The sequence below is a fragment of the Natator depressus genome, chromosome 3, assembly GCF_965152275.1.
Source record: "Natator depressus isolate rNatDep1 chromosome 3, rNatDep2.hap1, whole genome shotgun sequence".
Classification (NCBI taxonomy): Eukaryota; Metazoa; Chordata; order Testudines; family Cheloniidae; genus Natator; species Natator depressus.
This window is the reverse complement of record NC_134236.1, coordinates 135,132,881-135,150,792: the sequence shown is the minus strand read 5'-3', so window position 1 is coordinate 135,150,792 and position 17,912 is coordinate 135,132,881. Positions and strand designations below refer to the sequence as shown.

The window sequence follows — 17,912 nt, the reverse complement described above, 5'->3', positions numbered from 1 at the left end:
TTTTTTCAATATCCGTCCGTACTACGTTTCTCCATAATACATAGGTAGGCTTCTTTTCTACAGTAGCCATAATGACAACCAAGTTTCTTCTAGCCAATAGCCTAATTTTATGTTGACATACTTTCTGCTGTCCAAACTAGCCAAGATTTTTAAGGAAGAGCTTTCATTATGGGGCTGTTCCTGTTTTTACCCATTGATTGCAGAGAGAGTTTTGCCTGAGTGAATGCTGTTGGATCAGCCCAGATATTAGACTTTTTTTTTTCTTTTTGGTAATTCATGACAACTTCTTGAGAGTTAGTGTAGGTCTCTGTTCTTATTATTCTTACAACCAAAAAAACATTATTCCTGCAATGTCATTTTCACCTTTAGCATACAATACCTTATCCCACTTGGCCCGGATTTCATCCATAGTGACGGTGCTGTAAGGATTGCTTGCACTTATTCTGATGTTGTAACTCTGAATAACCTTCTCAACTTCATTCTGGATCGACAGGATAGCCTGTCTCTCACCATCTGCCTCTGGCAGAGTGGCTTTAAACTGTTCATGGGCAGTGATTAAACTCTGGAATCAGAAACAAAGGGGGAAAGTATGAGGATTTTTGTTGTAATGTCAGTTCTATGATCTTGAGGGCCTGATATAAATAATTGTATTTCCTCCCCAAATACATTGTACACATGGGATGAAACCCTGACCCTATGGAAGTCAATGGCAAAATTCCAGTGGAGACAAAATTTCACCTATAGGATCACCTCAAAAAAGACAGAACTTGCAATAAGGTGGTCTTTGGGGTAGCAGACCATATTTTGCTGTTTTTTAAGTATTTAAGAGACACTGTGAAGATGAAAATGATGCATTTCTGAAAAATGTTTCTTTACCTGTGTTTCTAACAACATATGATATTAAGAATGCAAATGAAAAAAACTAATTTAACTGTCATACTTTGTTGCACTTCACGCACTCTGAATAGTAAAGCCAGACAGATAAGTTTCACTTCATTTTTCATGCTATCTTTGATGTTTTTCAGTACTGTGCTATTTGGGTTTCCAATACTGCAAGTGACTATTATCCCCTTTCCTTTTCCCCACCAAGTTTAAAAAAACATAACAAGTTTTCTACTCACCCTAACCTTGCCCTGTTTAAAAGAAAAAATTAATTAGAGCCCTGACACTTCTTTGGAATGCTCTCACTTGAAGCCCTGTGTCCATACTCAATGAAGTAGTGTGACTCCGCATAGGCAAAGCGGTCTTCCCTAGCAGATCACGATGCAGCATCTGGGCCTAAATACTTGAGACCATCCCTTTAAATACAGCTGCACAAATGTACCACTAATGTTGAGTGCAACTGAATAAATGACAAATTAATGCCTTTAATTACTTTCACAACAAGCCAACTATGCACAATGAACAGCCCAATTCTCATTTATACTAAGACACTTATATACTTATCTGGTAATATAAAGTGGTCTTAAAGTGGGTGGAAAGGTAAATTATGCCTTTCCTTTAATGAGACACAGAAGTAAAGCGTCAGGTTCCACAACGTTGCCTTTATTATTAGGTTAACATTAGTGCAGTCAGATATGACTGTTCTGGGCCAAATCCCATACACTGTGACTACTCAAGGCCACCAGTCCCACATAGCTAGTGTCTTAGAGCCCCAAACAACTGCCAAGGGCCATATAAAGAGAAATGCAAAGAGACACCGTGTTCCCAAGTTCTGCTCTCCACATGGTTTGCCTGCCTTCTTATCTCTGGCTAAGGACTCCTTCCAAGGGGAGAAGTACTGCAGCCAGTTGCCTTAAAAGGCCATGTCTGCTTATAGGTTATCACTTTATGCTCACAGATGAGTGGGAAAGGACATTCTCTGTCAGAAAGATAGCTTAAAGGCAGGATATGTTTTCACCTACACATGTTGACAATGTCCATTCATTGAGAGGGAAAGCTTCCCTTTCTTGACTTCCTGAGGGTTGCAAACCAAAAACATACTACCAATTTACCTGAATTTCCTCTATGCTATGAACAATAAACATGTCCTGTAGGTCTTCCATAGCACCTTCCATCCAGTTGTTGAATGGAGCAGCTCTCTTGGCAAACTCCAGGTGAAGCTGATCAATTGTTTCCAGCAATTTCTCTGTCCTCTGTTAAGTCCAGTAAATGCACACAAACAAATTCATTGTTACCAAGGTGAAAGCTAATTCTATGCACATACAGGTAGTGTCCAAGTTACCTTGGGCACACATTTTCAAAAGTGACTGATGATTTTGGATGCCTCATTTCCTGGCTGCCCAACCTGAGATATCTTAAAAGATGCCACTGAAGTCAGTGAGACTACTGATATTAAAATTATTTTCATGTTAAACTTATGTAAACTTAAGTATGTGCATAAGACTTTGTAGGATCGGGGCCTAAATGATTTTATTGCCATTTATTGCATTTTAAATATTTTCTGATAATCTGATCTATAAAATGAACAAATTAAATTGCACCAATTGGAAATGAATGGCCTGCTTTAGTCATTTCTTTCGTGTCTGAAATGGAGCAGTAACACATACATGTCACATTTGAACCCAGAGATGTATGTAGGTGGCTTCCACTGATCTCATGGGAAGCCATGAAGACACATCTTAGGGCTTTTAGTAAATTGGATCTCACTGCTTTGGAACCTCCATCACCAGAGAGCCAGGGCACTGGCCTACTGCTCAAACGGAGTTTTGCTGTAGGGAATATGACAAGACAGCTGCCTAATTATATCACTGCTATGCATCAAATCCCCAAAGGGTGAGATTACAAGTCACCTCTTGGTGACCAAATTCATTCTGCTGCTGCTTTATAACTTCTAACTGCACCATAAACTTCTAAGAAACAAAGCACCATCAAGTCTATTACTGAGCAATTCAACCTCTATTGCAAATGAACTCATAGCAAACTGAAATGGAGAGCTGAGGAAAGGGTTATTGCAGTCTGGATTCCAGGAATTAACACGCAACAACGTCTTTATAAATCCCAAAGGATTCATTTTTTTAAATGGAGCTGCTTATTGATATCAATTTTACCTCCAGAGCCTCCCTCCTTTTCTGCGTAAGTGTTCCCAGTTTGTCCCATTGGTCACATATCTTCTGGCATCGGTCATTGACACTTGCAGCATCGTAAAAATCCAGTTCGCTAGGAAAGAGTGAAGAGAAAGAGCTATAGCTTTCTAAATAAATAGACAGGAAAACACTGTACATTCTGCACCTGTGAACATGTTGCACTGGCCCTCAGTAACTATTCCTCCTCTTCTTTTTCCTCCTCTTGCTAAAAAAGTCAGCTTGCAATCAGTTAGGCAGTGTAGTGTTGTTATGTGTGGGATCTAGGCACTAAGGGCGGGATCCACAGAGGTACCTAGGTGCTTAAACCCCAGATTTAGGTGCCTACGTTCCCATTTTGGTTCCACTGTGATCTACAAAACTCCCGCCGAACCTCGTAGTCCTCTAAATTCACTCAGCACGTAAGTTTCCAATGTAAAGGTTCCCTCAGCACCTATGTTTCTGCTTCTTGGCATGCGCGCTGCAGCCTCCCTCTATGCATCTGTATGGCAATCTCCCAACTAAGACCCAGAGTGATTCATGAACCTCAAGGAAAGACGTGTTCAGCTACCTAAGCCACATGTGGGGCTTGATCGATAGGCATGCTCAGAGGCTGCCTATTGGATTGGGTCCCATTCAAAATCCGGCCTGAGATGATGGTGCTCACCTTGTAAATTTTAGCCCAATGGTTAGAGCACTCGTCTAAGATGGGGAGGAGGGGAAAAGGATTTGAACAGGAGCCTCCCATGTCTCAGGAGAGTGTTCTAACCACTGAGCTATGGGATATTCAGATGTGGGGCATCCTCAATCTCTCCTGTTGAAGCTGTTGCACTGTGGATAAATAATGAAAGAGTGACTGGTGTAAGGGGATTGGACCCAGGGTCTCCAACCTACCAGGTAGGTGCCCTAATGGCTGGGTCATTTTCACTCTCTCTGTGGCCCAATGACTGTTCCACTGTGGATAAATACTTATAGTCATTGAGACACAGAGAGTGTATGTGTGTGAGAGAATGACTCTTCAGTGGCTCTGCAGCAAGAACCAATGAACTGTTGGAAACTAAGAGCTTTTTTGATAAAAGTTCCCTAATCAGCAAAAGGTTAGAGAGAAACCATATCACATCTAAACACATTATTTATAAAAAGGAGCAAGGCATTCTCCATGAGGGCCCTTTGATTCTGGAACTGCTCCGCACTCTGCTCTAGACCATTCCAGATTTGTTGACTTTCAGAGTATGCAGTAAAAGCTATCTAATTAATAAGACTTTTGGGGAGGTCTGAGGGTATGGGGCTGTGGGTGGAGTGAGATGGGACATAATTTTGCTGTTTTGATGTACTGGCTGCAATTTAATTTTTTTTTATGTTATACTCCTACTGATAGATGATGTTCATACATGGATTGTGAGTTTAGTAAATTGTCAGGGCACCAAGAGCTTCTGTATCAGTATCTTTTTGCACAATAAGTCTAAATAAATAAAAAGTGTTTTTGAAGTTTTTCCAAGTGGCACCTCTGAGACTATTGCAAATTTTATTTTTAGCCCAATGATGGATCATTGATCTCCAGTTGTCTCTCTCATTTTTTTAGGATAAGGGCAAATGTCACTTTTGTGAAAGTGAGGACTAATTGTCCTGGCTACCGGTCAGTGCTGGGAGATACTGTACTAACTTCGCCAAACAGCTCTGCCAACATACCTCAGTCATGACCTGCAATATCCCTGCTATCCTATTCCTGGGCTTTTATTAAGCATAGATAGTTTGTGTTGCATGTTTGGATGTGGATAAATAGGGAAGAGAATGAGATTATCAATGCTAATTTTAAAAGGGTACCTACAGTTTAAAAATAATAGGACGGATCCTCAGCTGGTATAACTCAGTGTGACTCCAATGACTTCAGTGGAGCTATGCCAATCTACCTCACATGAGGAGCTGGCACCATAAACTTCTAAGAAACAAATTTTCCTTTAAAAAAAAGTCACATTTTACAGGCATTATTAAAAAGGAAAGAAATGTAAATACCTAGTTTACTTTTGCACTACTTGCGCTGTTTACTTTTTGTGATTCTCTCTCCATTATAAGTAAAAATAGAGTAGCTTTCACTTTTCTTTTTTTTTTAAAGTGAGTTTCTAGTCAATTTAACTTTTAGCTTTTCATGCACACACAATGCTGCAGCACATGGTTGAGAATTCCACCAGTGAAACCAGTGAAATGGTTTGGTTTTTTTAAAATCCCATGATCTCTAGAATTTAAAACAGTCATAAAGGTATTTCTTTTTTTCTTAATCCTAATCTGGTTTTAGATTTCATGAAATCTTACTTTCATCGATTTTGGGTCACAGATGGGCCAAATTTGATCTGACAGTAGCTTTGATCCAGCAAAGCACTTAAGCATGTGCTTAACTTTAAGCACATGAGTAGTTCCACAGAAGCCAAGTTAAGCGTGTACTTAAGTAATTCCTGGATCAGGGCTGGCGTCTTTGTAACTGTGCCCATAAACACAATTTGAACCCAGGTATGCAGAAGCAAAAGGCTTTCTAGTCCATCTATGCTGGAGATTAATATAACTGTTTGCCTGGCTGAAAATAAGTTTTTACACAAGGTAAGATAAATATTTTAAAAAATACATTCAGAAATTTTGATCCTGATTAGTGAAAATCTTGGAATTAGTGCATGGGCCCATAAATGAGTATAGCACCTTAGAGCACAATTTTGTCTAATTGTTTTTAGCATTTACAGTGTATTAAATGGGAAATCCCTGATTTTTTTCCCCAGGTTTAAATAGTGCCCCATCCAAGATTTACGATGTCTCACAATCTGGCACACAGTGACAGCATAACAGCTTCCAAACTAGAATGATCCTGCTCACACACACACAAATCCTTTATCCAGACACCATCAATCAACAAGCTTTTAACAACTTTAACCTTTATGCTCTTAGTGGGCTCAGCTGCTGTAGCAGAAAATATCAGCGCTGACACTGAACTGTAACCAGTGCAGCTCAAGGTCACACAGCAATTGTTCTCCTTCAAAATAGCAACTGCAGGCAGCCAAGAGATGGCTACCAAAAATATAGGGCATGCTGACCTGAAGCACAGTCAATGGTGGTCTTTTTAAGGGCCTGATCCAATGGCCAAAGAAGTCAAGAGAAAGATCCTTATTTATTTCAATGAGCTTTAGTTCAGGCTCAAATTGCACCTTTCTTAGCATGAAAATTTTCACACAATCCTAAAAAATATCACTGTCAAGAGGAACTAGGACTTTTCACCTCTAATTTCTAAAATTTTGTGAGGAACTGTTGGTAAAATTATTGAAATCAATATACAAAAGAAGCTGCCCATTTGCTTGCAGCTACTAATACTTGGCATTTATATATAGCACCCTTCATTCAATGTCCTCCAAGAGTTTTAAGACTAATTGAGCCTCACAACCCCCCTAAGCAACCGGGCAGAGATTTCTCCATTTTACAGGTAAGCACATGGAGGTTAATGCAGAGCACCTCTGAAGTCAGTAAGGTGTTCATAGGGATAAAAATTGTTCTCCTTAGCCTCTCAAGGTCCCTTCCAATCCTACAGTTCTATGATTCATCACCTCTGAAAATCAAGCCACAAGTAGCTTGTCCAACATGACACAGCAAGTCAGTGGCAGAGTTCTCTCTCCCATCCAGCCCCATTCTAACCACCTGGCTATGTTCCCTTCAAGCTGGCAAAACACAGACTTAGAGGATGTAGCACCGACCCTGCCTGCATTAAGAATGTTATTTCAAAAATCTCACTTTGTTGCTAACACCAGTCCAACTTCATTGATGTTAACAGTGTTTGGAGCCCTAGTGTAGATGGCCAACCAGCCTTTTAAGCATTGCGTTCATTAGCCTGATCTGAGCAGAGATCAATGACACGTCTAAAACAATGGTGGCAATTGCCAGGCTGTCCTCACTCTGCTCTCAATGCTGCTAATACTGGTGGACATTTTCAGAAATTGTCTCTAGAGAGAGCCATTGAGAGCTTCTCTACAAACAATTACACAACAGAAAATCATTATTACCATACAGGTTAGGATGAAAAGAAAGGCAAGTGTTTTATCAACTGATGAATTCACTAATATGTGCATCCTTTTAAGTTTCATGCTTTTTGGCACTAACTAATTACTTCGTCTTTTTTTCCTCCAAATATATACATTCTCTTTTAAATAAACTGGAAAAAAATTAGACCTTTTTCTCTAATCTCTTCCAGTTAAAGTAATCTTAGGTGTCACTGCTAACAATAGTAGGCAAAACATTTTCAGAAGGTGCAATTTCTAACTTGATGAGGGATGTTTGGATTTGTTTCTAAACAGAGGAGACTTCCACTGGATGAGGTGATAGAACTGGTGCCTGTGCTAGCCACACACTACCCCCGCACAAGAATGGAAGGCTCATGGCAAAGCTGTAAGGTCCCTCCTCCAGAGACATACGTTAGGGTAGACTCCCAGATGCTCTAGACTGAGGCCAGGCAGTACAGGATCACAGAGACACAATTGGAGCTAGTGGAGAATTAAGACCCAGGTGTTTCTGAGTTGTAGTCCTTTTCAAAAAAGTTTGCACAATATTCTTTTGCAGTAGGTATTTAACCCATCAAAGAAATGAAGAAACTAAAACATGGAAAGGTAATAAAGGGTATGTCTATACAGCAACTAGACACCCAGAGCTGGCCTGTGCCAGCTGACTCAGGCTCTCGGGGCTCAGGCTGGAGCCCGGGCTCTAGGACCCTGCGAGGTGGGGGAGTTCTAGAGCCCAGGCTGAAGCCCAAGCCCAGAAGTCTACACAGCAATGAAACAGCCCGGCAACCATGAGTTGGCTGGCATGGGCCAGTGGTAGGAGTCTGTGGAGACAAAGAGATTTGCCACAGGTGACACAGAGTCAGAGACAGGGTTGGGAACCGTGCTTTAATGCCCCGACTCCCAGACAGACATCTGTTTTAACCAATAGTCCACACTGTCTTCTGTTAGCGTCATAAATTTATACTGCAATTCAGCAATGCACATGCTATTAAGCATGGGAGTAGTACCACTGATTTCCAGTATAACAACATTAAATTCAATGGGACTATCCACACTCTTAAAATTAAGGATGTGTTTATGTGTATTGCTGAACTGTGTATTCTCTCTCTGAGTGTGTGCACACATGCATGTGTGTCTGTGTGTGTGTGCTGGTCCAGTGGTTACGGCATTGGTCTTGGTCGACTTGGTTTCAAGTCCCTACCCTGCCACAGATTTCCCGTGTGACCTTGGGCAAGTCTCTGTGTGCCTCAGTTCCCACTCTGTAAAATGAGGCTAACAACACTTCCTCACCTCACAGAGCAGCTTGTGGGGATAAATACATTAAAGATTGTGAGGTCCTCACACACTATGGTAATGGGGGCCTGACAAGCACCTTAGACAAACCGAGACACACATGCTATACAGAGAAGGAATAGGAATTAGTTTTTAAAGTATATAAAGTACTGTGGGATGGGAGACGCGATGCAAATGTAAGACATTATTTTAATATCAGCTTGCAATATTTGATCTATATGATACACACGTGGGTAAAATGAAATAAATAATTTTTATGAGAATGGTTTTACATCTCGCTTCTTGTAGCAGAACACATGAACTGGCAAACTAATTCCACATACACCCCCACCACATACATAATTTACCCACCAGCAGATCTACAGAAACAAAAGCTTACTGTTAAGTCAATTTTGAAATGTTTGCCCTCAAACAACTGTATTCAGTTGCATGTCTATATTTAGTTCAATTAAAAAAAAAAAAAAAAGGAAAGGAAAGGTGTCGATGACTAGCTCAGATAATATCCTTACGAAGCTATCTGTGGAATTCTTACATTGTACCTATGACACTATTGAATTCATTGGAAAGAGTTTATCAGCTAAATGTCAGCAGCTGCATGCCTCTAAATGGAACATACTTCAGCTCCTGGGCAATGGCTGCAATCTGTTCTACTCTGTCCTGGTGGGCAGCCAAGTCACTCTCAAAAGCTTCATGTTTCCTCAACATAGCGCGGACTTCGGTCAGAGAAGCAGATTCATAATCCTTCTGGAGTAAGATCTGCTCTTTGCCTGAAAATAAAAACAAAAATATCAGTAATTCATTACTAATTCATTAATTACACTCAAGTCAGTCATTTAAATTGGGGCCCAGCTTTGTGGTGCTTTGATCAGTATCATACACCCAGTGTGAAATCTGGCCCCACTGAAATCAGTGACAAAACTCCCATTAATTTACTTCAATAGGGCTAAGATTTCACCCCTCATGTAAAGCCTTTATTAACAACTCACTGGAAAAGTCCTATGAAATTTAATAGGGTGAAATAATAAATATTATATATAAATCATTTTATAAACCTGTAGAACATATTAAGATATTTTCTGTAGGTTGCTGAAACAATCCTATAGAATTCTATAACTGGGATGTGATTCTCTATTATGTTCCACGGAATCATTCATGAGCCTGTCTAAAGATTACTTTCTGTTCATTTCTAAAGGATTTTTCCACATGGGAATCAGCCTGTTTCACACAGACACATTGTTGTATAACATGGAATAAGTAGCAAGGTAATTCAGGCTCATTGCAGAATAGGACCAGATTGTTAACTCCCTACCTGCACTGGTGAAGAGTTACTTAACTGAATAGTTATTAACTTCTGTGGGACTACTTGGGTGAGTGACTCCTTCCCAATCTGAGTAAAAGGGTTCTCAAACCTGGCCCTTCATTAACATGTAATTTATAAACACAAAGATGTAATAAAGCAGAAACATCCAGGTTGCTGGTACGATTCTTGGCTCAGTGAACCACTATTTGTGATGGTTTAAGGCAGGCCTGGTAACTCTGTTTTTTGGTTCTGTATCTTTCAGTTACTGACAAGCACTTCAATGGCCTTTTTTCACAGCTAGCACTGAACTGCAATTTATTCTCAGTCTGTGGACGTGTATGAATTTTGAAACTTTTGGTCTTGTTGCTGTTGAAAGAGGAGGAGAGTAGAAGGGGGAAAAAAAAGAGTGTAAGGAAAGGACACCAAAGAAGAAAGGAATGGGGGCAAAACGCAACCATTCCCCTAAAAAGGCCAATAATTTTGCTTAATTTCTTTTTTAAAAACCACCAAGGGAAAAAAGGGTGGAAAGAAAAACTATGATTATGCCCTCACAAACCTCACACAATTCTGACCCACACTCAGAACTTTTGCCAATATAGCAATGTTGGCTAGGGGTATAATTTTTTGAGCCCCACTATAGATACAGGTATACCAGCATAAAAGTCCTTTTGCTGGCATATCTTATTTTGCCCAGGGAAGTGGTATAAATTATATTGCGAAAAGCAATTTTATGCTAGCACTGGGCGGGGTGGCTGGCATAGCTATACTGGCAAACCTTTTCCAGTGAAGACCTGGTTTATGTAGCCAGCAATCAGATCACTATGTTCAGTGTAAGTTATGTTAACGATATATTATCTTCTTTGAAATTCTGCCTTCAATCTATTATTCACTTTGGCCTCACGCCCAAAACCTCCATAAAGGCTGAGATATGTGGCAGTCTTTTCAAACACTCTTGGTTTTTAAACAGAAAATGCCAAATCCTTATGACCCTTTCCAAATTTACCAAACATTACAAAAGCAAGCAAATAAAATCGGAAACTGAAAGATTATCTCTCACTCATCAGCAACTCTTACCATTAGGAGAGACAACTGAATTCAAAGACAGCCACTTCCGCTTCAGTTCACCACATACTATTTCCTAGATTTTTAGGCCACAGGGGACCATTATTTCTCTTGCTATATATTCTCCTGTATCTTTCATGTGTAATTTCCCCGTGTCAGAGCTATGACACATGGTCAGAGTAGCACATGCTCAGGAAAGAGGCTTTCAGAATGATCACAGCTTCACTTCTGGCATTTACTTGGCAGCTATTTACTGATTTGGGTGCTTCTAACAAGCTCACTATGGGCTGGACTCTGGTTTGAAATGGCCAGCACAGGGGCTGTGGTGGGAGTATGAGGGGCATGGTGGGGTAGAGCTGCATTACATAGATTCTCTACTGTGGTAAGGTCCTGAAAGAGACCTTATCGCAGTGCTGTATGCGAGAGGAGCCCCTCAGCTAGCTGTTCTAACTTATGGTGGGGTTGGACTAGCAGTAGCACCCCACCCCTGTGCTAAAGTTTAATAAAAGCTGTGGCCTGCCACTTAATTCCATGCAAGTGTCTGTCCTCATTTCGCTGCTGTGTCCACATCAAAGAAAGCCAGGTTTTTCATTCCCATCTTCTCCCTGAAATTCTGGGGAGGTAAGCTAAACTGTAGGATGTTGCTTGTTGACCTTGGCTAAAGAAAGCCACCATTTAATATAACTTTAGTTTTGGGACTTGGCTGGAACAAATCCTGGTTGTATTTATGTGTCACCCTTAAAGTGGAAGGATGCTTTTGTCTTTGCTGCTGTTCAGTAAATCACACTCTGCTGATATCTGCCTTTTCCCTAGATTCTTTCCTGGATTTAATGGCGCTCTGACTGGTTGGTCACAAGACCTGGCCATGCAAATAAAACCATGATGCAATCTTCGCAAAAATGCTGGAAAGATTTACCTGAAACACTCTAAGCAAGGTCTGCTTACCATATGCCCAGGTTTCGTGAGTAGAAGCCTTCTGTCTAAATTTCTCAGCCAGGTGTTCAAGTCGTTCCAGTCTCCGTATTTCATTCAGCAACCATTCCTCATAGCCCTTCTCAGCTTGTTCAAGTCTCTGCCAAGCGCCAGCAATATCCTGTGAGAAGTTTGGAGATGAATAAGGGAATGAGATTTTAATCATTACTCTGTATCTCCTCTGACTTTGCCCAAATTTGTGAACTCTGCAAGAATTTACAATCTTGCTCCAAAAATGGAAATTTAGGTCCAAATTTTTCAGGAATAGTCACCTAAACTACACCAGACAAAATGTGTGTAGGTGAGTGCAAAATGGAAACAATGTGTACAAAATGTGATTGTCCATGCAAAGCAGTTATCTATCCACTGCCTCCGTGCATATTTTATATCTTGTAATTTCAGTGAAGGTGATTTATAATATCCTTAAAGTGTACTGTTTTGTGCATCCATTATCAAAATAAAAATGTTTTGGTCTTTAGCAGCTGACCGTGATGGAACAGCTAATAGCAAAAGCAATCCAGCGTGCACTTTCGCTGGTACACAAAGTCACTAAGCTTTCTGGCCTATGTAGAAGGCTGACAAATAAAAAAAGCTTGATTCCTGTTGTGTGGTCTTTGCAGAATATTTCGAGCTTTTACAGATGCGCAAATGCACCATTTATAGCCAGGACTGCCAGTCTCTATGATATTTTGTGAGCCAGATAGATTTTTCAGCTAACAGTACTGCCTGTTTATAAAACCTGAACAGCTTAAACACAAGATTACAGCACAGTAGAGACATTTGTTGGCTATATTCAACACCTAAAACACTCGAAGCTCACGACTCCGAAACTCTTATCGAGAGCTGAGAGTTAATTTGGAGGAACTATTGTTTGTCTTCACAGATTATAAGGCTCCGTTCAATTAAAAGCAATCTACTGCAAACTGAGGCTGAAAAGGGTACTGAAACTGTGCCAGGGCCAATCCTGGGCCAAATTCAGAGGTCCTGCATTGAAGAAAACTCCAAATGAAATCAATGGTAGCTTTGCTTCAAACAGAATCACACAATTTAGCTCCTTCAGCAAAGCAGTACTGATCATGTTCCAAAATGGGGATTTGTCTCTCACTCTCATGGCGGGAGAAGAATGACTGAAGTGGAGGCAGCCTTAAAAAGAGGCAGGGCCCCAGGTAGGGAGAAATGGTCCTAAAACGAAGTACTGAATAAAATAAGTCTTGTTGATTTAGCACTGCTGGTACCTGAGAACTAGATGTTGCAAGTTGAAATGGGTGAAGATGTTTTGGAACAGTAATTGGATCCCATCTATTCACATATTACTGAGCATTTCAGGTGAAAGGAGAAAAGAGACTGGACCCGTATTTTACTCACTGAAACCATTTTCCCCTCTGATGGCATGAAAGCTGGCCTATTGCTGATCCTCAGTTTTGTCTGCAAGGTATTGAAATTGATCTCCAGTTGACATTTTTCCTGGACTTTGGGAGGCTTGTGCTTGCGGCGGTAGTCTCGGAAGTCCTCTAGCTTCTTCTGCATGGCCTGCATTGTTTTCTCGGGCGTTTTGTCTTCCAGCCAAGGGATTGTGCGACGAATCCATTCTAAAAGCTATCACATACAGACACAAACAATTAAAACTCAAAGCAATGGAAAATGGAACCAAAAAAAAAGAAACGATAATCCTGAATGTACAGACTCCAGTGTCTTTTCTTTAACAAGAGTGTCATTGCCAAAGTCAATGACTTAGTGACAACTAAGCACAAGATTTTCAAAAATGACTAGTAATTTTGGGTACCTCAATTTATGCCTAATTTGAGACATCCTAAAGGGCCCTGATTTTCTGAAGGCGTTGAGCACTTGGCTTTTTGAAAATCGGGTCCCTTCAAGGTATCTCAAGATGAGTACCCAAAACCTGAGTTATCCCAAATCCCCAGCTACTTTTAAAAATCCAGGCCAATGGGGGCTGCAGGAAGCAGCGTGGGCCGAGGGACGTGCTGGCCGCCCTTCCTGCAGCCCCCATTGGCTTGGAGCGACAAACCACAGCCAGTGGGAGCCGCGATCGGCCGAACCTGCAGACACGGCAGGTAAACAAACCGGTCCGGCGCGCCAGGGGCTTTCCCTGAACAAGCGGCAGACCAGCTTTGAGAACTACTGGTTTATATGATAAAGTTCATGTTCCAAATTCAGGGCACAGTTTTAATCTGTTTCTCTTTCTAGGTAGGTAATGTCACTGCAGATTCTGAGAGCCTCACAATATTATTGAATTTATCCAGCAAAGGATCATTATCCCCCTTTTCCAAATGGGGAACTAAGGGACTTGCCTCAGATCACACACAAAGCATGTGGCAGAGTTGAAAACGCTGTTCTCCTGAGTCTCAGCCCTTCCACAGATGCAGGGATGCATTATGATACACCTTGAAAAATACCTTTCTCTGGCCTACCTGTGAAATATCTCATACCTTATTGTGACGATGTGACGCAGCAGGGAGGGGGGAGTGTTGACCTGGGAATGTGCCCTGGGGACGGGAGACCTGAGAGCCTGTCACCTGAGCCAGGAGGGGGAGGGGGAGGTAACACCTCTGCCCAGGAATGTGGACGGAGGCTGCAGCAGGGAACCTGCTCAGTGGGTTTAGTTTCAGTTTGGGGCTGGGTGGAGGAACACAGGGAACCCCAGGGCTGGGGTCTAAGCTCCCTGCTCCCCCAGAAGGACTTCACTGAGGGGTCCTGGGTGTACCCACAAGCTCTGTTTTGGACTGTGTTCCTGTTGTCCAATAAACCTTCTGTTTTACTGGCTGGCTGAGAGTCTCAGTGAATCCCAGGAAGAGGGGTGCAGGGCCTGGACTCCCCCACATTCCGTGACAACTGGTGGCAGCGGTGGGATCTACTGCACCCCGTGAACGGCGCTTCCTGCAGTAAGTGACTGGGGAACAGTAAAACGAAGGGGGATTGACGGGGACCAGGCGTGCTGAAGATTCAGAGAGAGACGGTTTCAGGGGGCGGTTAACCCCTGGGAGTGTGTGACCAGAGAGAAGGACTTTTGCAGTAACAGGGTCCCCCGGGGGATTGCAGCGAGCGGTCCCAGGGGCGGAGGAGTCTGCAGCTCGACCCTGGCAAAGAGGTGGTGACCTCAAGAAGGACTGGCACACTAGGGGCTTTTCCTGGAAACCGTGGACAGCTGCCCGGCCTGCGAGTGGCCAGCCGGGAGATGTACGCTAAACGCCTTAAGAGCGACCTGGTGGAGCTGTGCAGGCAGAGGGGGCTGCGCGTCGGGAGGTCCACCAAGGAACAGCTGATTGCCCAGCTGGAGGAGAGGGATCGCTTGGATGACCCGATCCCTGTCCCTGAGGGAAGCCGCCCGGCGGACGCAGCGTGGGCCCTGGGGCCTGACCAGGCTGGGAGGGGTCAGACTGCTGCCCAGGACACCCCGAGACCCTTCCTACCTATGCCTGGGGGAGGGGTTGTGGGAAGCCCAGCGAATACCGAGGGCCCCCTGACCCCAGCAGCCAGCAGGGGATCCTCCCAGCGGAGCTCCCCATCCCTGGAGCGGATGCGGCTGGAATGGGAGAGGGAGAGGAAAATGAGGGAGCTGGAGGATCATGAAAAACAACGTCAACATGAGGAGAAACAACGTCAACATGAGCAGGCGGAGAAGGAGAAACAACGTCAACATGAGCAGGAGGAGAAGGAGAGGGAACGTCAACATGAGCAGCAGGAGAAGGAGAAACAAAGACAGCATGAACTGGAGCTGGCCAGGCTGAGGAGCAGTGGGGCCCCGGCTGCGGTGAGTGAGGGGGGACCCAAGACTGCAAGGAGCTTTGATAAGTGCTTCCTGGCCCAGCGGAAGGAGGGGGAGGACATGGATAGCTTCCTGACGGCCTTTGAGAATGCCTGCGAGCTGCACAGGGTTGACCCTGCAGACAGGCTCCAGTTCCTCACCCCCTTACTGGACCCCAAAGCCGTGGAGGTCTACAGCCGGATGACAGGGGCAGAGGCAGGGGACTATGAACTGTTCAAACAGGCCCTGCTCCGTGAGTTTGGGCTGACCCCCGAGATGTACCGGAGAAGGTTCCGGAGTCAGCGTAAAACGCCTGAGGTCACCTACCTACAACTGGTCAACAGGATGCAGGGATATGCCCGCAAGTGGACAGCGGGGGCCCAAACTAAAGAGGACCTGCTTGACCTGTTTGTACTGGAGCACCTGTATGAACAGTGCCCTTCCGACCTGAGGCTGTGGCTGGTGGACAAAAAGCTCGCGAACCCCCAGCATGCAGGACAGCTGGCCGACGAGTTTGTGAACAGTCGGTCAGGGGGTAGCCGGGAGGAGTCCCAAAAGAACAGGCCCCCCCCGATGCAGAGAGAGAGTCACCATGGGGCCTCCCAGCGGGGAAATAGGGAGAACCCCCTCCAAAGGGGAACGCCTGGTGTCGGGCCCCTCCGACCCGTTCGAGGGGACCAACGTGACCTGAGCTGCTATCACTGTGGCCAGAGAGGCCACGTACGGGCCCAGTGCCCCGGGCTCCGGGACAAACTGAGCAGACCCAACCTACCCAGGGTTAACTGGGTAGGGACTCAGCTGGACGAGGGGCAGGCGACCCAGGAAAGGGGGGCTACCAGTTTGCCACCTGCTCAGGAGGGAAGAGTACCCCCAGCCAGCCCCGCCAGAGGGCTGGAGGCTCTGGACTCAGGGTGCTCGGTTTACAGGGTGGGTGCGGGGCTGTCCCTCCAGAGAGAGTGCCTTGTTCCCCTGGAGGTGGATGGGAGGAAGGTCAATGGATACTGGGATACGGGCGCGGAGGTGACGCTGGCCCGGCCCGAGGTGGTGGCCCCAGATCGGGTGGTGCCCAACACCTACCTGACCCTGACGGGGGTGGGCGGGACCCCATTTAGGGTGCCCGTGGCAAGGGTACACCTGAAATGGGGGACCAAGGAGGGCCCCAAGGATGTGGGGGTACACCACCATTTGCCCACTGAAGTTTTGATGGGGGGGGACCTAGAGGACTGGCCAAGCGACCCCCAGACCGCCCTGGTTGTGACCCGTAGCCAGAGCCGGCGAGGGGCACTGCGACCTGACCCTGGGGAGGGTACCACACTGGAGGCGCGAGACCCTACTCGGGTGGGGAGGGAGCGCCGAGGGGCACGGCTCAGAGAGGCTGCGGCCTCAGACCTGGCCACGGAGGGGGAACCGGGCCCCATCCCTTCCCCAGCCGCTGAGTTCCAGGCCGAGTTGAGGAAAGATCCCTCCTTGCAGAAGCTCAGGGACCTGGCCGACCTCAGTGAGGGACGGACCATGAGGAGAGGCTGCCAGGAGAGGTTCCTGTGGGAGAAGGGGTTCCTGTACCGAGAATGGGCTCCCCCAGGGGAAGGGGTGTCCTGTGGGATCAGGAGGCAGCTGGTGGTCCCCCAGAAGTACCGCCGCAAGCTCCTGTTCCTGGCCCATGACATCCCCCTCGCAGGGCACCAGGGAATCCGGCGCACCCGGCAGAGGTTGCTACAGAACTTTTACTGGCCCGGGGTCTTTACCACCGTCCGGCAGTATTGCCGATCCTGTGACCCCTGTCAGAGGGTGGGGAAGGCCCGGGACAAGGGGAAAGCGGCGTTGAGACCTTTGCCCATCATAGAGGAGCCTTTCCAGAAGGTGGCCATGGACATCGTGGGGCCTCTCAGCAAGACGACCCGGTCGGGGAAGAAATACATTCTGGTGGTGGTAGATTTCGCCACCCGCTACCCCGAGGCAGTGCCCTTAGCTTCCATTGAAGCAGACACCGTGGCAGATGCGCTCCTGACCATTTTCAGCCGAGTGGGGTTCCCCAGGGAAGTCTTGACAGACCAAGGCTCCAACTTCATGTCGGCCCTGCTCCGGTGCTTGTGGGAGAAATGTGGGGTCCGGCATGACTGGGCCTCAGCGTATCACCCCCAGTCCAATGGGCTGGTGGAGAGGTTTAACGGGACGCTAAAGATGATGCTGAAAACCTTTATGAACCAGCACCCGCAGGATTGGGACAAGTACTTACCTCACCTGCTGTTCGCGTACAGGGAGGTGCCCCAGGAGTCTACCGGATTTTCGCCTTTCGAACTGTTATATGGAAGGAGGGTGAGGGGCCCCCTGGACCTGATGAGAGACGAGTGGGAGGGGAAGGCCACTCCCGATGGAGAGTCAGTGGTGGAGTATGTCCTGACCTTCCGAGAGAGACTGGCTGAACTCCTGGG

The 17,912-nt window shown here is 45.2% G+C and overlaps 1 protein-coding gene across 1 annotated transcript in view; it reads right to left on the bottom strand.

The window, feature by feature from the left end:
* ACTN2 (actinin alpha 2) overlaps window positions 1-17,912 on the bottom strand; it is a 93,597-nt gene that overhangs the window by 19,999 nt on the left and 55,686 nt on the right. Inside the window, exons 10-15 of the mRNA XM_074948893.1 lie at window positions 13,083-13,313; window positions 11,691-11,838; window positions 9,000-9,150; window positions 3,051-3,159; window positions 1,995-2,135; window positions 380-562 (exon numbers count right to left, since the gene is read on the bottom strand). Of these exons, the coding sequence (XP_074804994.1) occupies window positions 380-562; window positions 1,995-2,135; window positions 3,051-3,159; window positions 9,000-9,150; window positions 11,691-11,838; window positions 13,083-13,313 (963 nt within the window). The remainder of the gene's footprint in view (window positions 1-379; window positions 563-1,994; window positions 2,136-3,050; window positions 3,160-8,999; window positions 9,151-11,690; window positions 11,839-13,082; window positions 13,314-17,912) is intronic.